The 26,084-nt window shown below is 37.3% G+C and overlaps 1 protein-coding gene across 2 annotated transcripts in view; it reads right to left on the bottom strand.

The window, feature by feature from the left end:
- MANBA (mannosidase beta) overlaps window positions 1–26,084 on the bottom strand; it is a 113,957-nt gene that overhangs the window by 58,249 nt on the left and 29,624 nt on the right. For both annotated transcript variants that reach the window (XM_017508659.2, XM_037731409.1), the window contains exons 6-7: window positions 11,900–12,075; window positions 10,879–10,989 (exon numbers count right to left, since the gene is read on the bottom strand). In XM_017508659.2, coding sequence (XP_017364148.1) covers window positions 10,879–10,989; window positions 11,900–12,075 — 287 coding nt within the window. The remainder of the gene's footprint in view (window positions 1–10,878; window positions 10,990–11,899; window positions 12,076–26,084) is intronic.

Raw genomic sequence — 26,084 nt, 5'->3', positions numbered from 1 at the left:
TTTTTTGAGAAAGAGTCTTGTTCTGTTGCCCAGGCTGGAGTGCAATGACACAATCTTGGCTCATTGCAACCTCTGCCTCCTGGGTTCAAGCGATTCTGTCTCAGTCTCCCGAGTAGTTGGGATTACTGGCACACATCACTATGCCTGGCTAAGTTTTGTATTTTTAATAGAGACAGGGTTTCGCCATGTTGGTCATGCTGGTCTTAAACTCCTGACCTCAGGTGATCCACCCGCCTTAGCCTCCCAAAGTGCTGGGATTACAGGCATGAGCCACTGCACCGGGCCTATTTATTTCTTAGTATCTATTAATGCTACAAATAGTATTAACTATACAACATAATACTTTCAAGCATATTTTTCTTTTCTGTGCAAATGTTCTTATAAAAAGACATCTCTCCCTATCCCCCAACTCTTGCAATAACAAGTTATGACTGGGGTCACAATGAACCCCAAACCACCTGACAGTGCCTCAGAGGTGAAGTAGTAATTACCAGCCACCGTTCCTTCTGGGCATTCTTTCACAGGTGAAAGTCTCCTGCTTCTACCATAAGTGTCAGTAATTTTCTACGTCCTCTGGCAGTCTTGACTGTCACATAAAAGCCTTCTTCTACAACAGGTATTTTACTTCAGAGAAAATAATGGGTTCTGAAAGATTTCTTGAAAAGACACTTGAGTAACATATATTTGCATCCAAAGTAAATATACAATCTTCATATGAGACTAAAAATTTTTAAACAGCTCAACCAAGCCAATTATTGTCTAACAGTAGAAAAAAGTATAAATACCTAAGAAACTAAAAAATGTGTAAGTTGGGTTGTTTGAAAATTTAAAATTTTAACTTCTAAATTTTTATTTTTGAAGTTTCTATTAATTCCTCACTAGATCAGTGTTTTTATTAACTTCATTAAGGTTTCATTTTCAAAATAGAAAGATTAACTTTAAAAGTGCAGGATAGTTGAATGCATTCTTTCAAACAAGATATAAGGATATCTGAACTAAAGGGCTTAAGAGGTACGTGACTGATAAATACGGTACTCCTCAAATTTCTTTCTCTGGCAGACCAAACAGATGATATGTAATGAATCATTGATTCATAAACCCAAGGCTACTTCTCAGCTGTTCGTAATCAGACACTTAAAAAGCTGTAATAGCATCACTAGATTTTCAAAAGGGCAATTTTCTTCTTAAAAATAAACCCACTTATTTCTAAACATTGTCAAATATCAAACCTGCTAAAATCCTTTTACATGTATTTTTAGAGACAACCAAACACTGCATTTCTGTCTTTGTTCTGAAAGTGCTCCAGCGTCCAGAAGTATTGAGAAAACAAACTCTGGATCTCCACAAATAACTCTTGTCAAACAGGTCTGCGCAAGATGACACAAGAGATATTCTTTGTGTGCCCTTGCAATTTGCAGACAGCACAACCAGAAGTTAACAGATTAATGCTTGCCTCAGCACAGTTATCTATCCTTGTAGCCAGATGTGTATATAGTATATCTGACACCAGATAGGATCACTTTTTAAGACCTCCTCTTCTATATGACAAAGCTATTTTCAATAGAAGTAATAAAATGAAATGAATAATGATAATGTCCAGAAAAGAATGTAGACACTGAAAATTTTCTTTCCTGAACTTTCTATAATCATGTCAGTTTTTTAAAGTAACATTAAATATTAGAGTACAAAAAAAGAAGTTAATAGATTCAAGTTTTGATTAAATTAGTATATTTTCAAATAAAGGAAATAACATACATAATACGCTACAGTAAGAAATAATAATATTTGCTATTTTCAGCCTTACCTTCTAAAAAAATCTGTCAACAACTTTCTCAAAATTGATCTTCTTTGGACATATATGTTCAATAAAGAGTATTGCCATATCTGCTGATTTATCTTGTCATAGCTGATGGAAAAACACCTTTTATTAATTTTAACTCAGAAATGTTCTTCCAGATGAGGCCGGAGTATGACAATATTTTAGAAAAGTATCAAACATATTAAGTTTGGTAGAGATTCATAAAAATCCCATGTCACATCAAACTCCAAAAAATGCAGTTATAGCCATGCCTTTCTTCTTTTGACATCCATTCAAACTATTTACAAATGCCTCTGAGGTATAAAAAAAATGGAAAAAAAAATCCAACTTCTCCAGTATTTCTTCTGCAAAATCAGAGAAAATGGCTAAATGATTGTGAACACAGATACTATTTGATTCATTCCTTTAGAACAAGTGTCTGGATCTCAGGGACAACAATTGGAGCATTTGGCATTGCTATGTGGATTTCTCTGAGGAACGGAAAACCAGCATCTCTTTGTTTTTCTCCTGGCAGTCTTCTTCAAGATTTGATTCTATTTTCTATGTAAATGTCAATGTCCTTATATTCTGTTGTTGCACAGTAAAAAGGCTTCACCAAAATTTCTGTGCACTTATCTTCAAAGAAGACTTTTAAAGTTTGGTATTTTACTGTACATTGTTCAGGATAGAGTCTATCTGCAAATATTTTTGTATCTGATTAATGTCATCTAAAACTACACCAGGAAAAAAGAGATAATTCCAAAGAGAAAACTGCATACCACAGAGAGTAATATCTGAGCTGACTCATGTGTCCACATTTTCTTTGGATTACATGGTACTTCAAAGTTGAGATTAACTTTTCAAAATTTTTCTACTATGTCCTAGCTTCGTAATGAACCTTCCATCTTGTCTAGGGGAGATTTTCTGCAGCTTTTCCTGTCAATGAGGTGAGATGAGAAAGAATGAATACAATTTTTCCAAAGTTCTAAAAAAAAAAATCACACAGGAAAAAAGAAATTTCCAAAAAAGTAGATTTCACAAAGCTCAGAGGATAATTTCCAAGAGGATGAAATAATATTTGGGATTAATTTATTTGATTTTTGCATGAACTCCACAGTGAATACTGGCCACATATGCAGCATGATAGAGGTTTATGAAATAGTAATCTCATTCTTGAAACTGTTTTCTGTGCATTCTGCAGCAGTTTTTCTGGAAATATGAGAATTACTTCCTTATTTCCATTCTGCCACCTGCTATATGACCAATTCGCACATTTGATCTCTGTTTCCAGGAATGTAAAAATGACTTATTTCCACTCTACCACCTTCAATACAGGCCTATCTGACCAATTCACCCATTTGATCTCTGTTAAAAGTATCCAGAGTGCTGTCAAAAAGAATTCCAGCTAGGTAGTGGCTCATCCCTATAACCCCAACACTTTGGGATGCTGAGGTGGGAGGATCACTTGAGGACAGGAGTGTGAGACCAGCCTGGGCAACATAACAGGCTGTGTTGCAGCACCCACTTATTGCCTGTACCTAGGGCTAACTGCTCTCTATCTCTCCAAAATAAAATAGGCGAGGCATGGTAGCATGTGTCTGAAGTAGTCCTAGCTACTCAGGAGGATAAGGTAGGAAGATCACTGTGGCCTAGAAATTCAAAGCTGCAGTGATCTATGTGCAGCCTTGGTGACAGAATGAGCCCCTATCTCTAAAAGTTACAAAATAATCATAATAATTCCCAAGTATTTTGCTTTTTTAATATCTGCCACCCGCTACCAAAGCATACCACCGATGTTATGTTTTGCTTCGACTCTTTCTGTAGTTTTAAAACAAATTTAAAAGAATAAATTTCAATTCTAAAGACACTATTAAAATTAGTAGAATATATTTCATGCATGAACTAAAATATGCACTTCCCAAGCAAAATATTACACATTACACCTCACAGTCCATAGCTTTCTCAATTGTAAATTTAAAGCATAAAAATAACTCCAAGAGATCACATGAAACTTATGTTGAATTTCTCCTTTTTATAATCACTGTGCTATTGTTGTTTATTTCTAATCTGCAATGCTTTTAAATGTAAGCATGTATAGGACAGGGAAGGGAGGCAAGAACTATGTTCAAAGCAAGTTCAAACAATTCCAAACTGTTATAAATTTGCTTTCAAAAGAACTGTATGAAGCTGAATCTTCATGTATCTGGGAATGACTACATAACGAAGAGTACTCCAAAATAACTATCATGTAGAATATAATGTCTATTAAAGGATTAGTAATAAAAATGTGCTACATCTAAGCAAACACGTATATTATTAACATTCAAGAGTAACCAAACACAGAGATAAAACTTAGACCAACATACGATTGGGGAAGGAGGAAGGTGGGAGACGTATTCTATCATGGGCAATATTTATTAATAGAATTGCCAGTATATAGTAATAATGAAAAACAGACCAATCTATAGTCCACATACAATCACCCACTTACTGTCTATACCTAAGCCTAACTGTTGCCATGGCCCACCTGGGGAAGCCACTGCCTATAGCCATCTTGGAAATCTTTAATAAAACTTCTGACAAAAGACAAAAGGACAGTGTACTGGGTTGAACAGTGTCCCCCCAAAATTCATGTCCACCTAAAAATGCAACCTTATTTGGAAATAAGGGCTTTGCAAATATACTTAGTTTCATTAAAATGAGATCATACTGGGCCCTAATGCAATGATTGGTATAATTATAAGAAAAGGAAACAAGAGACATACACAAAGGAGAAAGCATGAGATGGTGGAGACAGAGATCACTGTGATGCATCTACAAGCCAAGGATTACCAGCAATGATGAGAAGCTGGAAAAGGCAAGGAAGGTTTCTTTCCCAGAGCCTTCAGAAGGAACACAGCTCTGCCAACACCTTGATTTTGGACTCGAGCCTCCAGGACTGTAAGAAAATTAATTCTTGTTGTTTTAAGATACTCCGTTTATAGTCATTTGTAGTGATAGTCCTAAAAAGCTAATACAGAAAGAAACATACTTCATAATCTCTGTACCTTTTCAATGCAAAAATACACCTTGATTATTCTGAATTCCATATTCTTTGGCTATGTACTTTTAAGGGCTTTACAGAGCCAAGAGTAGCACTTAGAAAAAATTTCACTGGCATGATATTGGTTTTTTGCCCTGTGGAATTTGCAGAGATGAAGACAGGAATTTAAGAAACAAAGAACAAAGTGAAATTTTAAAAAAAGAAAAAAAAACAAATCCCAATTGTTTTTTCTAATTGTAATAGCCATGGGCAATCTTTCACTTCTTCTGGCTTGGAAACTAGGAGATACAAGTTTTAACTGATTGTAGAATACCTATTATTACATCTATTTTCCTACAATAATTTAATTGGAGGGTCAAATGTACACAGCAACAGCCTTTTGCAGCTTTTAGCAAAATGATTTACCTTATACATAGAATACTTGGGAAACTTACAAAATAAATTATGTGTAAGAGAAATATCAACTAATTGATTTCCTGTTTTTCCATAAAGGCAAGTCATAATAAGCATTCAAAAATAGGTATTTGTTCATTAAAACATGTTACCTAGTCAATTCAGCATAATCAATTAGTAGGATAAAAACCCTCAGTTCACCTGGGCAGAAAATGGCAAAAACTGATTGGTCAGATTTATTATTCCATTTACCCAAAGTATCTTCTTCCATACCCACTTATACACAAAACTTTTTCTTTTGTTAAAAAATCAATTTGCTTTCCTAAACTGATAAAGCTAACTTTCCCAGACTCACATTCTAAAGTTCCTCATGCATGATTTATTTGGCAGAATTTATGATATGATATCCCAACACTTATCTTTTACTTTGTTATTTATTAATGTTTAAATTTTCTGTTGATATTTTCCATATATTACCTCCCTTCATGCTTAAACCATTTGCCCCAATGTCACTCAACATAAGAAAAGTCTCAGTCATCAATATATTCTACCATGTTCACAAAGAAATGTAGTCAGCACTTTTCTCTCTCTCTAGTGCCTGCATTCTTTTCATGATCCCATGCATTTCTGCTGTATAGGCTGCATTCAAAACCTGTGACTTCCCCAGTACCTTTTGTCTGATTCAAATATGCTGCTGTCTCCTGACATACTCAGTTAAAAAAATCCTAAACACGTTTCTAAGTTCAGTGGAAGAGGAGAGGCAAGAAAGGAAGATATAAAACTGGAGCAAGATGAATTTCAATGAGATACATTTAAAATAAGATTACTTTTGTATAAAGCAAGCCCAGGGTAACAATAAAATCATCAAGAAATAAGAGCAATAGAGGTGAGATAAGGAGGGGCTGGTGGTAAGAAAACAGTGTTCAAAGTCCCATCTGACACAGCACCTACTGCTGGTAAGGAGCCTAGGATGGCAGTTTAGCATAATCTAAAAAAGCTGAACTCATGCATCCTCCACAATCAAGCAATTCCACTCCCAGCAGATATGCTGCCAGGGGCATATGTGCTCCGAGTATTATATCACTAATGTTCTCAGCAGCATTACTTGGAATACCCCAGACTGGAAACTACTCAAATCGCAACAGCAGAATGTGTAATATAATAAAATCTTACACAATGTAAATAGACAAACTACAGTTACACAGAACACCAAACAGCAGTCCCCCCTTATCTGCAGGGGATACGTTCCAAGATCCCCAGTGGATGCTTGAAATTGCAGATAGTACCGAATCCCATATATACTATGTTTTTTCTATCTGATGAAGGAGAAGGCCACCGAGTGACTAAGAGGTGGATAATGTATACAGCATGGATAAGCTCAACAAAGCAATGATTCATGTCCTGGGCAAGACAGGGCAGGACAGCACGAGATTCCATCATGCGACACAGAACAGAGTGCAATTTAAAACTCATGAATTGCTTATTTCTGGAGTTTTCCATTTCCTATTTTCAGACCACAGTTGCCCATGGGTAACTGAAACCACATAAGGAGAGATAACTGTATCTAAATGTCACAAACCGTGATGTTGAGCCAAATTAGCCAGACACTAAAGAATACATGGTATATGGTTCCATGTACACAAAATTCAAAAACAGATAAAAGCAACCTAATGATGGATGTCAGGACAGTGGATCTTCCGGAAGGAAAGAGGGGCCATGATTGGGGAGGCTCACAAAAGGGAGGGGAGAGTTTGAGGTGTGAAGCGCTAGTAACTAATGTTCTGTTTCTTAAACAGGATGACAGTTATGTGAGTGTTCATTTTCTCATCATTCATTAAGCTTTGCATTTATGGTCTGTTTATTTTTCTGTATGTGTTATATTTCATTCACAATAAATAAAAAATAAAATGTTATTTCACCAAAACTCCCTAGCTTTCTTTCTCAGGTTTACTTTTTCACCCTAAAACTCCACTGACAAAAGAGTTTGCAAGTCTTATAGAAAGAAAATATACTTTAAGTGGTCCTAGAGACCTTCAAAATTACTTCCATCCCCAAGCTGCATCCTTTCTTCCCATGTGTTCTCTTTCACCACTGTTACAACTAAAACAGAACGCTTCATCCCAAAGTGAATCCATCCTCTTCTTAATTCCTACCTCCCAGAGACCTCGCCCTCTCAACTACCTCCCTGCTTTCAAACTCTTTTTAGTCTTTCCCTCTCTACTGGCCCTTTCTCATCAGGATTTTGCTTTTGCTTTTCATTCTCTTAATAGTATCCTTTTCTATGTTGAAATCATTGCAAACTTGTAATAAAGTTGCAGCAATAGTACAAGGAACTCCTGTATGATCATCACCCAGAGACCCCCTTTCAAGTTTTCATCAGTTACCCTAATAACATTATGACAAAAAAGATCACTGCATTGCACTCAGTTCGTGCATAGTCTCTTCCAACATAGAACAGTTCCTCAAGCTTTCCTTGACATTTTTGAAGATTATAGTATATTGAAGACTGAAGACTTAGGCCCCTGTGTCCTTTCAACATGTCACGTCATTCTTGAGTATCTCCTTACTTTCTGGAACAGCAAGATATTCTAGGCTCCAACTTGAGAGTCAGTCATTTCTCCAAAGAGCCCTGATTGCTTTTAATACAGAATTCCAAATCAAGATATGAGTCCTAAATCCATTCACTGCTACTGGGAGCCACTCTTCCCAGGAGCTCTGAGAAAGGATTAGGAAATGTGTGGGAAAAGCTAGGCAATATGAGGGTGTATGAGTGCGTGTATGTGCATGTGTGTGCGTGTGTGTGTGTGTGTGTGTGTGTGTGTGTGTGTGTAGACATTCTTAAAACACTCTCTCTCACTAGTTTCTGTGACTCCCCAATCAAATTGGTTTTCCCTCCAACTCATCAATCATTCCTTCTTAGATTCCTCTACAGGCTTCTTTCCAAACCCCAACCTTACTTGTTATGGCTGCCTGGGTTCTGTCCTAGCTCTTTTCTCTGTGCCAGCAGATGAGGTAGTTAATCCACTACCATGGCTACAATTATCTATATTCTACTGACTTACACATCTATATCCTTAACCCAGATGCAATTCCTAAGCTTAAGGCCTATCTAATGAACCACCCATCAAATAGTATTCCTTGGGTGTTTCTCAATCACTCCACACAAAATACATCTATCACTGAAATAATTCCTACCCAATTCCTTCCCGGAAACCTTCTCTTCTTTCTGAGTAATGGAACTCAAAGAACAGAGTTGCCATCTGTTCAGCAGCCCAAACCAGCAACTGAGGAACCATTCTTAACAACTTCTTTTTTCCCACCCCCACATCATCAAGCCTGCTGAAACTATATCCTAAATCTCTTTCAGATTTATTTGATCAGCAATTCTGTAGACCAACCAATCTTCATTTTGTGTCTAAATTACTACCAGAGTCTTCTAACTGGTCCCCTACTCTCGTCGTTTTTCCAACTTGATCTACACAATCTTTGTAAAACATGCATATGATCCTTACCCCCTCCTTAAAATCCTTCCAAGAATCCCGGCAGCCCTAGGGACAGTGCTTGTTCCTTCGTGTGTCTCACTAGGCCCTGCAGGACCTTGTCCTAGGTGCTTTTATAACACCATCTCTTGTTCTTCAACGTCAAACTCAACCACAGCTGCATTGAAATTTCTTTCACTTCCAAAAACACACAACATCCTTTCTAGTCCTTGGCCCTTCACATTCTTTTCCCTCTGCCTCTTTGCTACATTACTTGGCCAAATTCCAGTTATCCCTAGGGACATAGGCTCTGGGAATCTTCCCAGAATGTCCCTGCTCTGTACTTCCACAGCACGCTCTTCATCTCTAGAGTGCTAATTTATTGCAATGGCTCATTTAATGATTTAACTTCCCAAGGAGATGATTAGCTCTACTAAGGTCTCAGAAATAGAAGCAGCGTCATAGTCACAGCTCTATACCAGGATATAGCAAAACAGCCAAAACACAGTAGGTGTGCCCTAAGTATTTACTGAATGAGTGAGCCTCAAAATTAGCAAACTCTACAGCAGCCGCAGCCAAAGTGCACATTTCACACACAGGCATTAACTCAAGGCGCATGGCAGTTACATCCTCCTTCACTCCTGTTGCTGCTTGATTCAAAGGTTTGCATCGTTATGTGTAATGAACAATAATACAGTCACATTAACCTGAATGAAAAAGAATTATTTCCTTTTGAAAAAGAAAGAAATTCCTCTTCTTTCTCTGTCATAAGTTGGAATGGCTCATGACTTTTTACATTTTCATGAAAATAACACAAAACAAACTCACTGTGTGAGAGAGCACACATTCTCTCAGCCAAGAGGGTTAGAATAAGAGTGAATGATTTGGTCCTAAAGACAGATACAGTATATTCTCCGTGTACATAACTCTGTGCATGTGTGTGCTCTCACACGCTCATTCTCTCTCTCTAGGACACACACACACACACACGCACACACACACCACACACATACATTCACAATGTCTCAGAAAATACACAGTATGATTGAACAAAAGAAAAATAGGAAATGAACTCCTGAAGGATATATCCCCAACCTTAGTGTATTATCTGGCCCACAGGAGAGGTAATACCAAATGTGAGAGGTGCCACTAGCCAAATGTAAACAGCAAAGCTAGTGTCTAGGAGAGGAGGAGATCTTTGAAGAGGGTTAATACCGTTTCTGCTAACTATATGCCATGACTGTTATAAGCCAGATCCAAGCCATCTCCTTTTTATTATACTGACTTTATATATTTTGAGATTAAGTAAGTAGCCTATAGCTAATAAATAACAAAGTCCAGTTCTTTCCGATTCTTAGTGCTATACCCTAAAATGGGCAAAACTGAAAAATCAGAAAACACCAGTAGAAGTACCTTATTTAGAAAAATGAAGAAGAATGTTAGAGGAAATAAAAGTTAAAAATTACTGGTTCTGAGGAGTAGGAAGTAGGAAAATGAAGTGTTGGGCAAGGGGTCTTATTTTTCATATAAACTTTCTGGTAATATTTAAGTTTTAAAATTACACACATGTATTATTTTGATATAAGGTACAATTTTAAATCATAGCAGGAGACTACTTATTGACAAAATAATACCTAAAGTATGATCTATTTAAAAATATAAGGCTGGGGGCGGTGGCTCACACTTGTAATCCCCGCACTCTGGGAGACCAACGTAGGTTGATCACTTTAGTCAGGAGTTCGAGACCAGCTTGGTCAACATGGTAAAACCCCATCTCTACTAAAAATACAAATGCTAGCTGGGCATGGTGGCACATGCCTGTAATCCCAGCTACTCAGGAGGCTGAGGCAGGAGAATTGCTTGAACCCAGGAGGCAGAGGTTGCAGTGAGCCAAGATTGCACCATTGCACTCCAGCCTGAGTGACAGAGTAAGACTCTGCCTCAAAAAAAAAAAAAAAAAAATTTAAAAAAGAAAATACATATGTATATGTATGAATGTATGTAAATACATACAGGGAAGCTTTTGAATGCTGTTACTGGAGATTATCTCTGAGTGGTGGGGACATAACAGTTTTGATGCTTTCTTCTTTTCCCATGAAGATCTATATTACTATTTTTAAAAGAAATATAATTATTTCACAAAATAGTTTAAATTACTTACTTACCTTAGCTGATTTTTCAATATTTAAGCCTCCATCCAGTTCAAAAAGAACAGTCATGTTGTACCCAGTCTGGTTTCCATGTCCATGAGGCCACCAAGTTTCTACAGTAATATTCTTTTAAGAAAATTAAAAGGTCACTCTAACGTCATATTTTCAGCAAAAAAAAAAGGCTCAACACATTATATCAATTTCTCATATAGTCAAGTAAAAAACTCTAGGTCCTAAAATAATGTAAATCTCCCTACCTATATTATGCCAAATCATACCAATTCATTGATAATATTTAAAAACGGCATGCTGGGAATCTAGCATGGATCAATATATCAAAAGCAAAAGGAAAGAACAGAATAACATGGGTGTTCAGAAAAACAACTCTTCCTATCTCTAACACTGAGCTTATGGTTACTCTATATTCTTAACACTTAGAATGGAAATTTGAAGTAGACTCTTCTTTCAAGCCAAGAACTAAAAATCATTTTGAGTTCTTTATCTCAACAGCTACTGAATGTTATTTTGCTCCACCTTTTTCCGTACACGATTATCAATTAGAGGAATAGAAAAAGGAAAAAGAAAAGATAAAAATAATCCATTCTACTTTGATGTATGAAAGATTATAAGTTTAGAATTAGAATTATGTGTATAGAGTAAGTATTAATAATCAAAATAACTGATAAATACCAAAAATAACCACTGCTATTTAAATATAATCCATAGAATATATTTTGGCTTCAGGATACTGCAAATACTGTAGAAAATTAAAATATAATGATAAGAAAATACAATGAGAGGAAAAATTGCCAACATAATGATATGTTCTCCATTTTCTTAGTCTTAAAATTTGGGAAAGTCATTATTTAGCTCATACTCACAGAAAATATATGAGGACTAAAAATAGAGAAGAAAATGACAAATATAAACAGATAAAGTAGATTTTTCTTTCATACTCAGTGCCTCTTTTCTAATCATTTCTGTAGCATCAGTATTGCATTTCATCCAGTGCTTCTCAGGAAGTACTGTCATTCACCTTGCTAATGTTCACAAATAGCTCAACAATCCTTTTCCCAGGTTGAAGTTCAATATTGTACGTCTGTTGTGTTTCCAATTTAGGGATGGCTATGATCACTTGACCATCAACTGGCTTTGAACTGACAACATCAAATGTAGACTCTATTTCAAGATTCCACTCCTGGGCACTCTTATCTAAAGTATAAACAGAAAAAAGAAAAAAAAATATATATATATATACACACATAAAATATGTTAAGCATTATCACTGCACTTCTCAGGATTCAGTGAAGGTAAGACTAAAGCAGCTTCTAAACCAATAGGCACTCCATAATGCTGTCATAATCAAAACTTCAGTGGAAATTTTTTTTTGAATCTTCAGTTTAATCCTTCATTCTGAAGAATAACAAAAATGACATATTTTATGTAGACTTCTACTCTAAAAATGCTATTATTGTGAGTCATAAAACATTATGGAGCATAAACAGAAAATGACAAATAGAAATATAAAATAAATTTTCTAAGAATAATATGCATTTGTTCCTTTTGATAAAGTAAAAATACTTTATAAAGTAAAGTAAAAATAACAGTATTTTACTTCATAATGTAAATGGGTTTTAAAGTTATGTAATAAGGTATAAATTTATATGTATTAGAATTAATCAAATGTGAAAAAATAAAGTTGTATTTTAAATGTAGATAATTTATCCAAAAAATACTTCCTAAGGATCTTCTATGTGCCATGTACTCTGCTAAGTGATGGGAATTAAATGGTGACCACGATAAACATGGCCCCTACTCTCATGAACTAAGAGTCTATAGACAAATTCAAAAGCATAACAATACCAGGATGGGAAAAATAAAAGGCTGTCCTGAGAAATAAAAACAGGAAGTCAGAAAGCACATCTAATACAGAGAGAGTGAGGGTGAAGGAAAGCTTTTTTTTTTTTTTTTTTTTTTTTTGACACAGGGTCTCACTCAGTTGCCCTTGCAGTGGGGCAGTCATAGCTCACTGCAGCTTTGAAGTCCTGGGCTCCAGCAATCCTCCTGCCTCAGCTGCCTGAGCAGCTGGCACTACAGGCATGTGCCACACCATCTGGCTATATTTTTTTAATTTTTTGTAAAGATGAGGTCTTACGTTGTTGTCCAGGTTAGTCTTGAACTCCTGACTTCAAGCAATCCTCCAGCCTCCACCACCCAAAGCCCTGGGATTATAGGTATGAGCCACCATGCCTGGCCAAGGAATGCTTTCTTTAGAAAGTGGTTTCTAGCTGATACAAGAAGGATGCCTCAGCCAAATACAGAGGAAGATTATAAGGACTCTGGGTACAAAGAAGCATGTGAAGGCCCATGAGTGAGAGAGAGCAATGCCAAAACAAGGAACTTGGCAATAACAAAATTGATTAGGGGGGATCAGCATAATTGAAAAGTTGAGCAGGGTCCAGATGACGCTGGGTCTTTTAGCACAGGTGAGGAGTTTGGCAATTAAACCCCAGATCAATGTGGAGCCATTGAAGATGTTTCATCAAAGAATGTGATCAGATTTGCATTTTATAACAATTGCTAAGGGTCCCAGCACAGTGATATACCAGGATGAATATGAAAGAAGCTGAAAGATACAAAATCTCTCTGTATACAAAAAGTCCCAGAAAGTGCCACTTGAAAAATCCAGGAACAGAGAGGAGACACAGAAGAGTGGTGATTAGAAAGAAGAGAAAACAAGACAGAAGAGGAGAGTTACAGGGAAAAAGAAAGATGAGGGATGAACTTTGGGTGTGGAGTTAGGGTTGCCAGAATGTTTCAAAACAGTTTTGAAGCAGAGTTTTATATATGTGCGGTACAACTCTGTCCTCCATTTCCTGTTAAATGTACATTGTATAATGTCTCTGGAATTGAATTTGTGTTTAGTTTTTATTTTTAAACAAGATAGAATGCTGGGACAGGCTTGGGACAAGAGTTGAGTGGAAAAATGGACGTTTTTTAAAGTTACGCAGAAGAAACTGGTAATGAGATCTCAAAAAGCCTGGAGGTACAGGGTGTTAGAGTCAGCAATAAAGGTTCTCATGCTTTACTGCCACAGAAAGAAAGGAGAAAAGCAGTGACTGTGCAGAGGCACTTAACTTTCTATGATTTGTGGCAAAATACAGAGGGAGTTCCTATTTAGTGGCTTCCATTTTTCTCTCCAAAGAAGTGGAGGGAGAAGACTACTAGCTGAGAAATATCTTAGAGACCCTTCTCCTACAAATAAAGAGGAGATTAATAATCACGGCTTTGCTGCAAAAGGAAAAAAAAAGTTAGGTTTGTATGCTGATCAGTGACAAAAGACTACAACTGGCACTGTTTACAGCTGTAGCACTACAGCAGGCCTATTCTAAAGATGACCCCAGCATAGCTTATCATTTGCATCTCCCATCAGCCAAAAGCATAGATTTGATGCACATTGAAGTAAAATTAATTCTGGACTTAATACCTATTTTTGTTTATTAAATGATTTATACTGAGAAACGCTAGTCAATGAGCCCTGAATTAGGTTTGTTCTGATCCAGTCAATGTTGCAGGTTTCTTATGGATAGCCTCCAGATTTTTAATCTATCAACTGGTAGATAACTTAGTCTACTCTCTCACCAGTGTTTGATTTTCTCTATTCAACAGGTTGGCAAACTATGGTCTTTGGGATAAATATGGCATATCTCTTGTTTTTATTAAAAAAAAAAAAAACTTTCACTGGAACACAGCTGCTATGGACTAAATGGTAGACTCCTCTCATAAAATTCATACATTGAAGCCCTAACCTCCAGCTTTTTATGAGGTGATAAAGGTGGGGCAGTAATCTGTTAGGATTGTGGCCTTATAAGAAGAGGAAGAAATAGATATCTGTCTCCCTCTCTACTATGTGAGGACAAGAAGGCATCTGTCTGCAAGCCAGGAAGGGAGCCCTCACCAGAAAGCAAACTGGCCAGCACTATTATCTCAGATTTCCCAGCTGCTAAAACTGTGAGAAATAAAATTCTGTTATTTAAGTCACTCTGCCTATGGTATTTTCTTAGGGCAGCCAGAGCAGATAAATATCAGTCATATTCATTTGTTTACTTACTGCCTTTGGTTGTCTTTGCACTACAATAATATAATTGAGTAGCTGAGGCAGATGCCTAAACTATTTTACTATGTGATCCTTTACAGAAAAAGTTTGCTAATCCCTGCCCTAGAATATTCCCCTAAAAAGGCCATTCTAACCTTTTTTAAAATATCTCTAATGACAAAAAACCTCTGCCTCCCAAAATAGCCTTCGCATTTTTGCTAGGCTCGGCTATTGTAAAGACTCCCTTTATACCGAATTTGAAATATACTTCTCCTTAATATCCACCCAAATATTTTAGTTCTGTCCTTTGAGCACCTCCTACCAACCAAGAAGGCTCCCGTGCTGTTTTCAGTCACTTCTTCTTTGGTAGAAGAATCAGCTGTTAGTGACAGGCTCTGGCAGGAAAACAAATAATGCAATCCTCAAAGGCCATTGGCAAAATTCCCCGATTTCTTTTGCTTTGAACTTGGAAAGCTCTCAAGCAAGTTCACACTCCTCCAGAGCATAACCTGTTAACACCCCTGAGCACTACTAAATGAAAAAACTAAGGCTGGAGAATTAAAAACACGGTATGAAGACCTACGAACCTATAAAATTATCACCAGATATACTTACTAACATATTTTTGCCCTCCCCTCTTCTTTCAAATAGAGTAAACCCCTTCCTTCCAGTAGCACATGGAAAAATAGGTAGTTTAGGTTCACAAGGCACAAAGTCTTAAATAACCACTAGTTTTCCTGATGTTCTTTGGTCACTCCTTTTCACTTGCTAAATTAAATTTATAAATTACATAATCCTATTTGTAGTTAAGAAGATCTCCATCTTATAAATTAAGCCCCATTTCTAGAATACAGCTTGCTATCATCTCTCTCCTAGCATTAATAAGTCACCATTTCCTAAAGAATACCTATCATCCCCAGTTCTCCTGAAGTAACATACAAAATCAATTAAAAAATGGATGAAGTACTGAAGGTGGGGGTAGGAAAGAAGGATTGCTACATCTTCCAGAATCCCCTACAGAGCTCATCCTTCCAATCACACCACCAAGTTCCGCATCCTCTCTCCACCCTGACTAAACAACTCTGGGCACAAAGAAGACAGGAATTCTTTATCAAAACAGGTGGACAGGCAACCCTGGCCTGCCCTGTCCACAACTCAAGGCCTTGCGACCCTCCCTGGCTGAAGGCTTATTGGTGTCCTCATTAAGGTCCTATGCCCACACAGAAGAGATTATGTTCTATAGTTTCTTCATATAACCTCAATCAGGAAGGCAACCCAGAGGATGGCAGAGAATGTGGTTCTGACCACTGATTCACTTTAAGATTTTCCCAGAGATGACTCAATGAGGGTTCTTTAAAAAAGAAAAAAACAAAGAGCACAATGTGTCTGACCTGGATGGGTATTTGTAGAAAGGGTAAGCAGCTACATAGATTAGATTAATGTATACTGCTCCTTCGTTCAGAGTACCACAAGGCAAATCTAGCTCATGTAGATGTGTCCAGTACATCAGCCTTCAAAATCCTCTCAACTATGCCAGCTTCCTCTTACATTCTTATAGAGTCTGCTCCTTTGTTAGGATGTAGTTGGTGGGGGGAAGAAAAAATTTTTAAAAAGCTTTATTCAGTTGTCTAGGAGAAAAAGGTATAAGGAGAGACACAGAAAGTAGAAAAATATGAGGACTCAGTTATATTACTTCATGTGTGTCAAAAAAGTAATAGGAAGACATACTCCCAAACTATACCTTAAGTCTTCCTTGAATTGATTTTAATAAAGACTCAAGTTTCAATGTTTTCATCTAGTCATGTGATGTCTAGTTTCAAGAAAAACTGGGTTGTTCCACACTTATACCCTCATTAGCTTATAATGAATATTCTAATTTATAAGCAAAGGAAAAGAACCACAAAATGTTCGAGGTAGAAGAAACGGAGATGTCACAGTCACTTTGCAGGTGTTTCTGAGGCCCTCATTGCAGCACTTGCCCCCTGAGCCAACAGACAGGCCGAGGTCCAGCTTTCCTAACCCTGGTGCTCTTGGCTTTCCATGAGGCTCTTGCAGCGATGCCTACCAAAAGGAATGACACTTGCAGGTACACAATCTTTGACATTTGTATATGAATAATAGGGAAAAGCAAAAGCAAAGCTAATTTTTGTCTTTCAGAGTCCTAAAGCCAAATGTCAAATATATTCAATGTAAAACAAAGCATTGTGGGGCACGTAACAATAAAATGTTAGCCCCTTCTAAAAGGGTCTTTGTTAAGAAGATTACTATAATGGGCCAGGTATAGTGGCTCATGCCTATGGCCCCAGCACCTAGGGAGACTGAGCCAGAAGGATTACTTGAGCCCAGGGGCTTGAGACCAGCCTGGGCAACATAGTAGGATCTCATCTCTAAAAAAAAAAAAAAAAAAAAAAATTTAAAATTCCCTGGGTGTGGTGGCACACCTGTGGTCCCACCTACTAGAGAGGCTGAGGTGGGAGGATTGCTTGAGCCCAGGAGGTCAAGGCTATAGTAAGCTGAAATCGCTCCACTACACTCCAGCCTGTGTGACAGAGTGAGAGTTTGTCTCAAAATAAAACAAGAAAGAACACTGAAATATACAAACATAGCGAATATGCCTGACCCTCTGCTACACATATATTTATATGGTGCCACAGTTCCTGTACTTATCAAAATAGCATCTTTGTAACCTAATCTACCTGATAAGCACACTAAAATAGTTATGTCAGCATTTCTGTCAAGCAAATTAAATCTATTTCTTGAATAACTACTGTCTGTAAATCTTGACAGGCATTATAAATTATATCCCAATCCAAAAAGGCAAAGATGTTGTCTCTAACTCTCTGAACATACTTAGAAAGACAAAATATACCCAAGGGTCACAGTTAAGAACACAGAATAGCATCAGGAGGCATAAGGACTAGCAGGGAAGTGAAAGTTCAGAGGCAGGGCACATTCAGTCAGCAAGAGATGAATCTGCAAACACTGGCAGATGAAAAAGATGCTTCATGTCATTGGGGGTAAAAGCTATTCAAAGATAGCTGCCTGGATTAGCTTTGCCCTAGTGAGCTCCTCACAGCTCCCCCTTTAGCAAGCTTTCCTCTTCCTCCATCTTTAATAGAATATGAAAAGCTGCAGGGAAAAGGCAGTCATGTGCATTTAAAGAAACAGCAATGGCACCACACTGAAATGACCAAGCCATGGAATTTATAAATTCAAACATAAGATATTTTCCTATACTCCCACCAGAATCATGGGACAGACTTAAACAGCTGCTTTTCAAAGAGCTAACCATTGCCTTAGCCAAAAATGTTGGCCCAAAATTAGCTAAAATAGCTGTTTGTTATCCCCCTTCTTCACCAAGGGGCAAGATCTCCTTGCCTACTTAGCAGCACAAAATCTTTTAAAATGAAATCAAGGCAAAAGAAACCCAAAGCAAAATGCTCCCTAGAACAAGGATAAGTTAGTAAGCTCCAAAGAAGAAAATTTACTCAAGCAATGAGGAGACTAATCAGAGGAAAAATTATTCAAGCAACCTAGCTACCCATAAAGTTATTTTCAAGGATTATTGTATGGATAAAATAATTTAAAGATGAATGGAAAAGTGATTCAAAATAAATGGATTAAAAAATAAATGCATGCTTATCAAATAAGTTACTAAGCAAGACTGACAAATCTTTGCTATATTTTAATATTATATTATCTGTATTAAGCTGTAACCCAAGGGTTGCAATGTCCTTTAATCTACTGAGGAGGCCAGGGTCTTGCTGAGAGTTAGCCCACACTCCAACTCCATGGCTAGGTCATCCAGGAAGAAGAAGGTGCTTTAGGCTGAGACAGCAAGTAAGTTTGGATAAGGTGGTACAAAGAATGTCTTTAAGGTAGCAGAAGAGTCCCAGCTCACCTCAGCTCAAGAAGACAAGGTATGAAAGCAAGGGAGTGCACATGCTGAAAAACATTTCCATATTATTTATTTCTAACGGTGGTAATAAAAGTGAAGAGTGTAAAAGTGAACAGTGTATTCTTTCAACAGAAAATATCTATTGTATATTTTTAACTCAATATGTTTATATAACTATATGAAAAGTTCATAAAATTAGGCAAGCATCCCTTCCTAACAAATTTATGACAGTGTGAATAGTTCACATCAGATTGTAAATATAAAAGACCTAGCATGGACAAGGTGATCAATAAATATATGTCTCTTTTTTTTTCCTCTCTCTCCCTATCTCTCTGTCACACACACACACACACACACACACACACACACACACAAAATTATCATCATCGTTATCATCACCACCATCCAGTGCCTTCAGTTTTGGACAGATTATTTGCTTATAAATGTCCTTAATCCTGGGAATTGAGCCATCAGCTCAATTCCAGTTACCTTTTCCTATATCCCTGCACACCTATCTCGGTATCCCAAGTTCAGCCCAGACTTCACCCTTTCTTCTCCCGAGTAATGAGGTCAGTTTCCCTCCCAGCCCCTGCCTCCAAGGGAAAGAGTCTTGCTGGGTTTCCACATCCGCTAAAAAGCACCTGAGTTTCCCTTTCCAATTCAGGGTTACTCTTTCACGTTTTAAAATACTTTAAATATGGGTGTCCTATAATAGTTACTTATATTTAAAACCTGATTAGAATATTTCAGAGCTAAGGATAAATCTTTCAAACCAATATTTGCTAATGAGGATTTATAGAAAGTCACACCAATGAACTGGAATCTTATAATGTCTAGGTAAATCACAGGAGTCTTAGAGAAAACAGCAGTAAGTTCTGTTTTCCTTTGACCTCAGTATTTTTTTCAAATATAAATTGTTTTATTATTAACTACCTTAAATGTTAATAATATGTGAAAATCATTTAGGAAACTGAAGTTAGAGCAAATCAAACAAATGACCACAGAATATTAAAAAGTGTGAAGTTTAGAAACCACTGTTTTTAAGAACTGAGAATACAGAAAAGATATATATATAGAGAGAGAGATAGATAGATAGATATGTATATATGTAAATTAATTCACAAGAATTTCAAGTTAATTTTTTAAAGTTTAAAAGCCTTCTTTCTGTCATACACAATTAAGTTAGGAAAATATGGCTGGTCATTTGATCTTCAGGAGTAAACTCACTAATTTTAAGTCAAGATATAAATTGAACATTTGAAAAAGCACAAAGATTACAATATCTCTTTCTAGCCCCAACTAAGGGAAGGCAGAAAGTGTCCCATAGACAAATTAGTTTAGGCTTTCATATCGAGTTAGCTGAAGTTACTGGACTAGATTGGTTTGTTTTACTAACTACTTCTTCCATTCGCTGCATATATAACAGAGGCCTAATATACAAATTTAGAAAAGACAGTTAAACAGAAGAATAAAATGCAAACCATTTGTAACACTACTGTTTGCATTAGTTTTTTATTTGTTTACTTGTTTGTTTGTTCGTTTTTGAGACAGGGTCTTACTTTGTCACCCAGGCTAGAATAGAGTGGTGTAATCAAAGCTCCCTGCAGCTTTGACCTCCCAGGCTCAGGTAATCCTCCTGCAACTGCCTTTGCAAAATCATAACTGAGGAAATTATAGCAATGAAAGAAATCAGACCTAATCAACTCCATCTTGCTTCTAACATTTAAGCTGTTCTTGTTCATTCCTGGCAGTATGCGGAACTAACTTTGGGAAGGAATTCAGTTCATGGTTTGACTCTGAAACAAAATGGAAAACAGCCCTTTCCTGAAAAGACCCCTTCTTACCTGGGGACCAGTCTGCCTTTGCAGAACTAACAAATTAGCTACAATATTAGAAATTATAGTTTAGGGGTCATGCAACCTCTGGCTCCAAGAGACTGAACCTCCCCAAATTGCTCCTGGGGATAACATCACTATTGTAAAACCTAAGATCAGTGCTTGAAATATTTTGCAGATCCTGTACTGGATGGATCAGCTGACACTACCCAGACTGGCAATCTGGCTCAACCAGGTCTGCTATCCCACCCAGGAACAGAAGACAGCAAGAAAACCTCACTTTGCCCCCACTATGATTTCATCTCCAACCTGACCAATCAGCACTTCCCACTTCCCAAGCCCCTACCCTCCAGATTATCTTTAAAAACTCTGATCCTGAATGCTGACTGCTCAGGGAGACTGATTTGAGTAATAATAAAACTCCAGTTTCCCGCACTGTCAGCTCTTCCCTTGCAATTCCCTTGTCTTGATAAATCAGCTCTGTCTAGGCAGCAGGCAAGGTGGACCTATAGGGTAGTTGTACTCCCACCTCAGCCTCCGAGGACCTGGGACTACAGGCACACACCACCACACATGGTTAATGTTTTTTGTAGAGACAAAGTCTGCCCAGGCTGGTTTTAAACTTCTGGCCTCCAGTGATCCTTCAAACTTGGTCTCCCAAAGTGCTAAAGATTACTAGCATGAGCCACCACGCCCAGCCTTGCATTAGTTTTGACCCACATCATTTCACACTTAAATATTTAAAATGAATACATTTTATTTTAAATAAAAATTATATGTATCTTTTTTATTATGAACTAAGCTTTTTAAAAAAATTCCAGTAAATCTCACAATGCCTGCCTCATAGTACATACCAAATAAATACATAAAAGTATCCAGACTACATTAACTTATTCTTTTATTATTTTTCAACTTTTAAACATCTATTGTTATCAGTGATAGCTTTCTTTCAGATAAAAACTGAAAAAAAAATTCTGAAAAAATTCCTAAAGGTAGACCTCTTTTAATATTCTCATAAGCTTATGCTTCAATTTTATTACATCAAACAACCAAATTGATAACTATAAAATTAATATAGGAATTACTGCTTAACATGCACAAAGCTCACCTTCTGAACAGGAACACAAATTTCTCTATGTTTAGTACAAAATATATTGCAGACATAAAATTTCAAAAATGAGGGAGGAACTTTAAGATGGCTGACTAGTGGCGTCTGGTGTTCACCACCTCCACAAAGAAGAGCCCCTTCAGATAGATCACCTATCGGAGAACACTGGAATTCAACAGAGAAGTGACAGAAAACACCTAAGGTAAGGAAGGAGAAAAAAGCAAGGAACCTTTCACAGCAGGGATTAGCTGAAAGCCTGGAGAGGCTCTCCAATGCTGGGAAGAAGTAAGTGAGTGGCCTCCAGTGGTCTACATTCCCATTATGGACTCCTGCAATGCTAGTTATGGGAGAGCACCTCCACCCTCGCAGTTCCCAAGATTAGTATAGGGAGCTACCTGGAGATCATGCAATAGAATTGCCCCAGAAAAGGAGCTCCTAAGTAGTTAAAGTAAGGCATCATTTTGAGAGCCCAGCCCCAACCAGATTTCAAGCTGCCTTGGGGCTTAACAACCTCTACATCTCCACATTCCTGGAGACTTACTGACATCCCCATGTGTAGCCAGGCACTGCTGCTGGTGCTGCCACCAGTGCTGAAGCAACCCCACCTCCCCCAGTAGCACGGCTGCGGCACATTTCAAAAAACACCCTGTGGAATGGATACCCTGCTTATCTCTACTACCTGGGCCCAAAGTGCATGCTCTCCAATGACTACAGCTGCTGCCACTGAAAGCAACCCCATCCTCCCCAGGAACAGGGCTGCAGCACAGTCACTGCTGCCCTTACCTGAGCATTCCACCAGTAGTCTGGATATCATCCCATGCCTGCCTACCACAGTCACCTCCCACATGCACCACTAGAGGAGTCTGAGGACAGGCCTACCTGGCCTGGCTCTACACTCCCACCCAATGCCTGAGCAAATGGTCTGGAAGCCTGGGGATCACCCTGCCCCATCCACCACTGTTGGTACCTGAACACTCCTCCCAGGAGTCTGAAGACAGGCCCACTCAACCTGCAGCTACTATTACAGCTAAGATCTGCCTGCATGTGCCACCTATGGGCCTGGGGACTAGTGTGCCCAGCCCATTGCAGCCACTGCCAACACCAGTGCAGACTTCTGGAAACCAGAGGATTGTCCTCCCACTGCTACTGCCATTTTCCATGCCATACCTGATGCCCAAGGGCCAGAAGACCCACCCATCCAGACCAGTGGTCTACCACTGCTGCTGCCAGCACCCAAGCAGGCCAGCCACCTGGAGGCCAAGGATTGATCATGCTAGGACTCACTAACACCAAAGCCAGCATATACTACACTGAAGTCCAAGGACAGGCACACTCAGCCTGCTGCTGCCACCAGTGAGGCCCAAGGATTGGCCCTCTTGATGTCCTCATCCCCAGCAAAACTTCATTACAGCCTCCACTAACAACTATACCCCAAGCCACTGAGGAGATGACAAACACCACTGATGCTGTTTACAGCTGAAGAAATCATGCAGAAACTACACTATTGCATGCACTCAGAATCAAAGCAAAAGTGCCCTACCCAAATAATAACACAGATACATCTTCAGGAAAAATTCCTCCCCTATAAAAGCAAATTCAAAAAATTGGAAGAAGTGGCTGTTACACCAGATGCATGGATGTAAACATAAGGGCATAAGAAACATGCAAAAGCAAGGAAATATGACACTTCCAAAGGAACACAATAATTATCCAGAAACAGATTCCAATAAAAAGAAATGGATAAAATCCCAGGTAAATAATTCAAAATAAGGAAATTAAAGACATTCATTGAGATGCAAGGTAACTCAGAAAAAAAATACAAAGAAATCAGAAAAACAATTCAGGATATCAATGAGAAATTTACCAAACAGAAATAAATGAAAAGAACCAAACATAAATTCTGAAACTGAAGAATTTGTTGAATGAAATACAAAACACAATTTGAAAGCTTCAACAATAACTAGAGAAAGCAGAAGAAAGAATTTCAAAACTTGAGGACAGAGTTTTGAAAGTAAGCCAGTCAAACAAAAATGTTTTAACAGAATAAAAAAGATTGACAGAAGACTACATGACATATGGAATACCATAAAGTGACTAAATATTCTAATTTTCAGTGTGCCAGAAAGCAAACAGAAAATTATAAAGACAGAAAACCTATTTAACACAATAATAGCTGTAAACTTTCAAAGTCTAGCAAGTGATTTAACATCCAGATACAAAAGTCTCAGAGATTCCCAAATAGATCCATTCAATAAGGCCTTCTCCATGGCACATTATAGTCAAACTGTCAAAAGTCAAAGACAAAGAGAATTCTAACCTCAGCAAGAGAAAAGCATCTAGTTACTTATAAGGAAACCCTCTTCACACTAACAGCAGATCAGATTTTTCAGCAAAAATCTCACACACCAGGAGAAAATGGAATGATATATTCAAAGTGCTGAAAGAGAACAGCTGCCAGCCAAGGATGCCATACCCAGCAAATATATCCTTCATAAATAAAAGACAAATAGTCTTTCTAAGACAAGCAAAAGCTGAGGAAATTCATCACCACAAGACCAGCCCTACAAGAAATGATTAAGGGAGTTCTACACATGGAAACAAAAGGATAATATTTACCATCATGAAAATACATAAAAGCATAGAACCACTAGTTAAGTAAACATAAATGAGGAACAGAAATGACTCAAATGTTAACACTGAAGAAAACCAATAAACCACATGATAAACAATGAGAGAAAGAAAAAAAGATATATAAAACAACCAGAAGTCAATTAATAAAATGACAGGAATAAGACCTCATATATCAATAATAACCTTGAGGGTAAATGAATTAAACTTTCCACTTAAATGATATAAATTGGCTGAATGGATTTTTTTAAAATATGACCCAACTATATGCTGCCTACAAGTAACTCAAGTCACCTCTAAAGACATACATGGACTGAAAGTAAAGGGATAAAAAAAATATATTCCATGTAAGTGGAAATAACAAATGAGCAGGAGTAGCTATACCTACAACAAATAAAACAAAGTTTAAGTCAAAAAACAGTAAAAACAAAGAAGGTCACTATATTGTATTAAAAGGATCAAGTCAACAAGAGAAGAAGACAATTCTAAATATATATGCATCCAACTTGGAGCACCCAGATTCACAAAGCAAATATTACTAAATCTAAAGAGAGATAGATTTCAATACAATAATAGTGGGGGACTTCAACATTGTACTCTTAGCATGACACAGATTATCTAGACCAAAATTAATAAAGAAACATTGTACTTAAGCTGTGCTTTAGACCAAATGAACCTAATACACATTTACAATGTGTTTATATAATAGCTACAAAATACACATTCTTCTTATTAGCACATAGTATATTCTCAAGGATAGATAATATGTTAGGCCAAAAATGACTCAACAAGTTTTTAAAAATTAAAATCATATCAAGTATCTTTTCAGATCACAATGGAATAAAACTAGAAATCAATAAGAAAAGGAACTTTGGAACCAGTAAAAGCACATGGAAATTAAACAACATGCTCTGAAATGACAATTGGGTCAAGAAAGAAATTAATGAGGAAATCAAAAAATGTCTTGAAACAGATAAAAACTGAAGCACAACATATCAAAACCTACGGAATACAGTAAAAGCAGCATTAAGAGGGAAGTTTACAGCAACAGATACCTACATCAAAAAGTAGAAAGATTTCAAATAAACAACCTAACAATGCTCCTCAAGGAACTAGCAAAACAAGAACAAACGCAACCCAAAATTAGTAGAAGAAAAGAGAAAAAAAAAAAAAAAAAAAAAAAAAAAAAAAAAAAAAAAAAAAAAAAAAAAAAAACTGCAAAGGATCAATGAAATGAAAAGTTTGTTTTGTCAAAAGATAAAAAGATTGATAAACTCCTATTTAGACTAATCAAGGAGAAGACCCAAATAAACAAAATCAGAAATAAGAAAGGATATATTACAAATGATATTACAGAAACACAAAAGATCATCAGAGGCTATTATAAACAATTATACACTAACAAACTGAAAAAGGTAGAGGAAATACGTAAATTCCTGGACACATACAACCTGCCAATATTGACTGACAAAAAAATGGAGGCCAGGCAGCGTGGCTTATATAATTCTAACACTTTGAGAGGCCAAGGCAGGAGGATTGCTTCTTGAGAACAGGATTTTGAGATTAGCCTGTGCAACATAGCAAGGCCCTGCCAGGAAGGAAGGAAGGAAGGAAGGAAGGAAGGAAGGAAGGAAGGAAGGAAGGAAGGAAGGAAGG

The sequence above is a fragment of the Cebus imitator genome, unplaced genomic scaffold, assembly GCF_001604975.1.
Source record: "Cebus imitator isolate Cc_AM_T3 unplaced genomic scaffold, Cebus_imitator-1.0 Scaffold397, whole genome shotgun sequence".
NCBI lineage: Eukaryota > Metazoa > Chordata > Mammalia > Primates > Cebidae > Cebus > Cebus imitator.
This window is presented reverse-complemented; position numbering and strand designations above follow the sequence as displayed.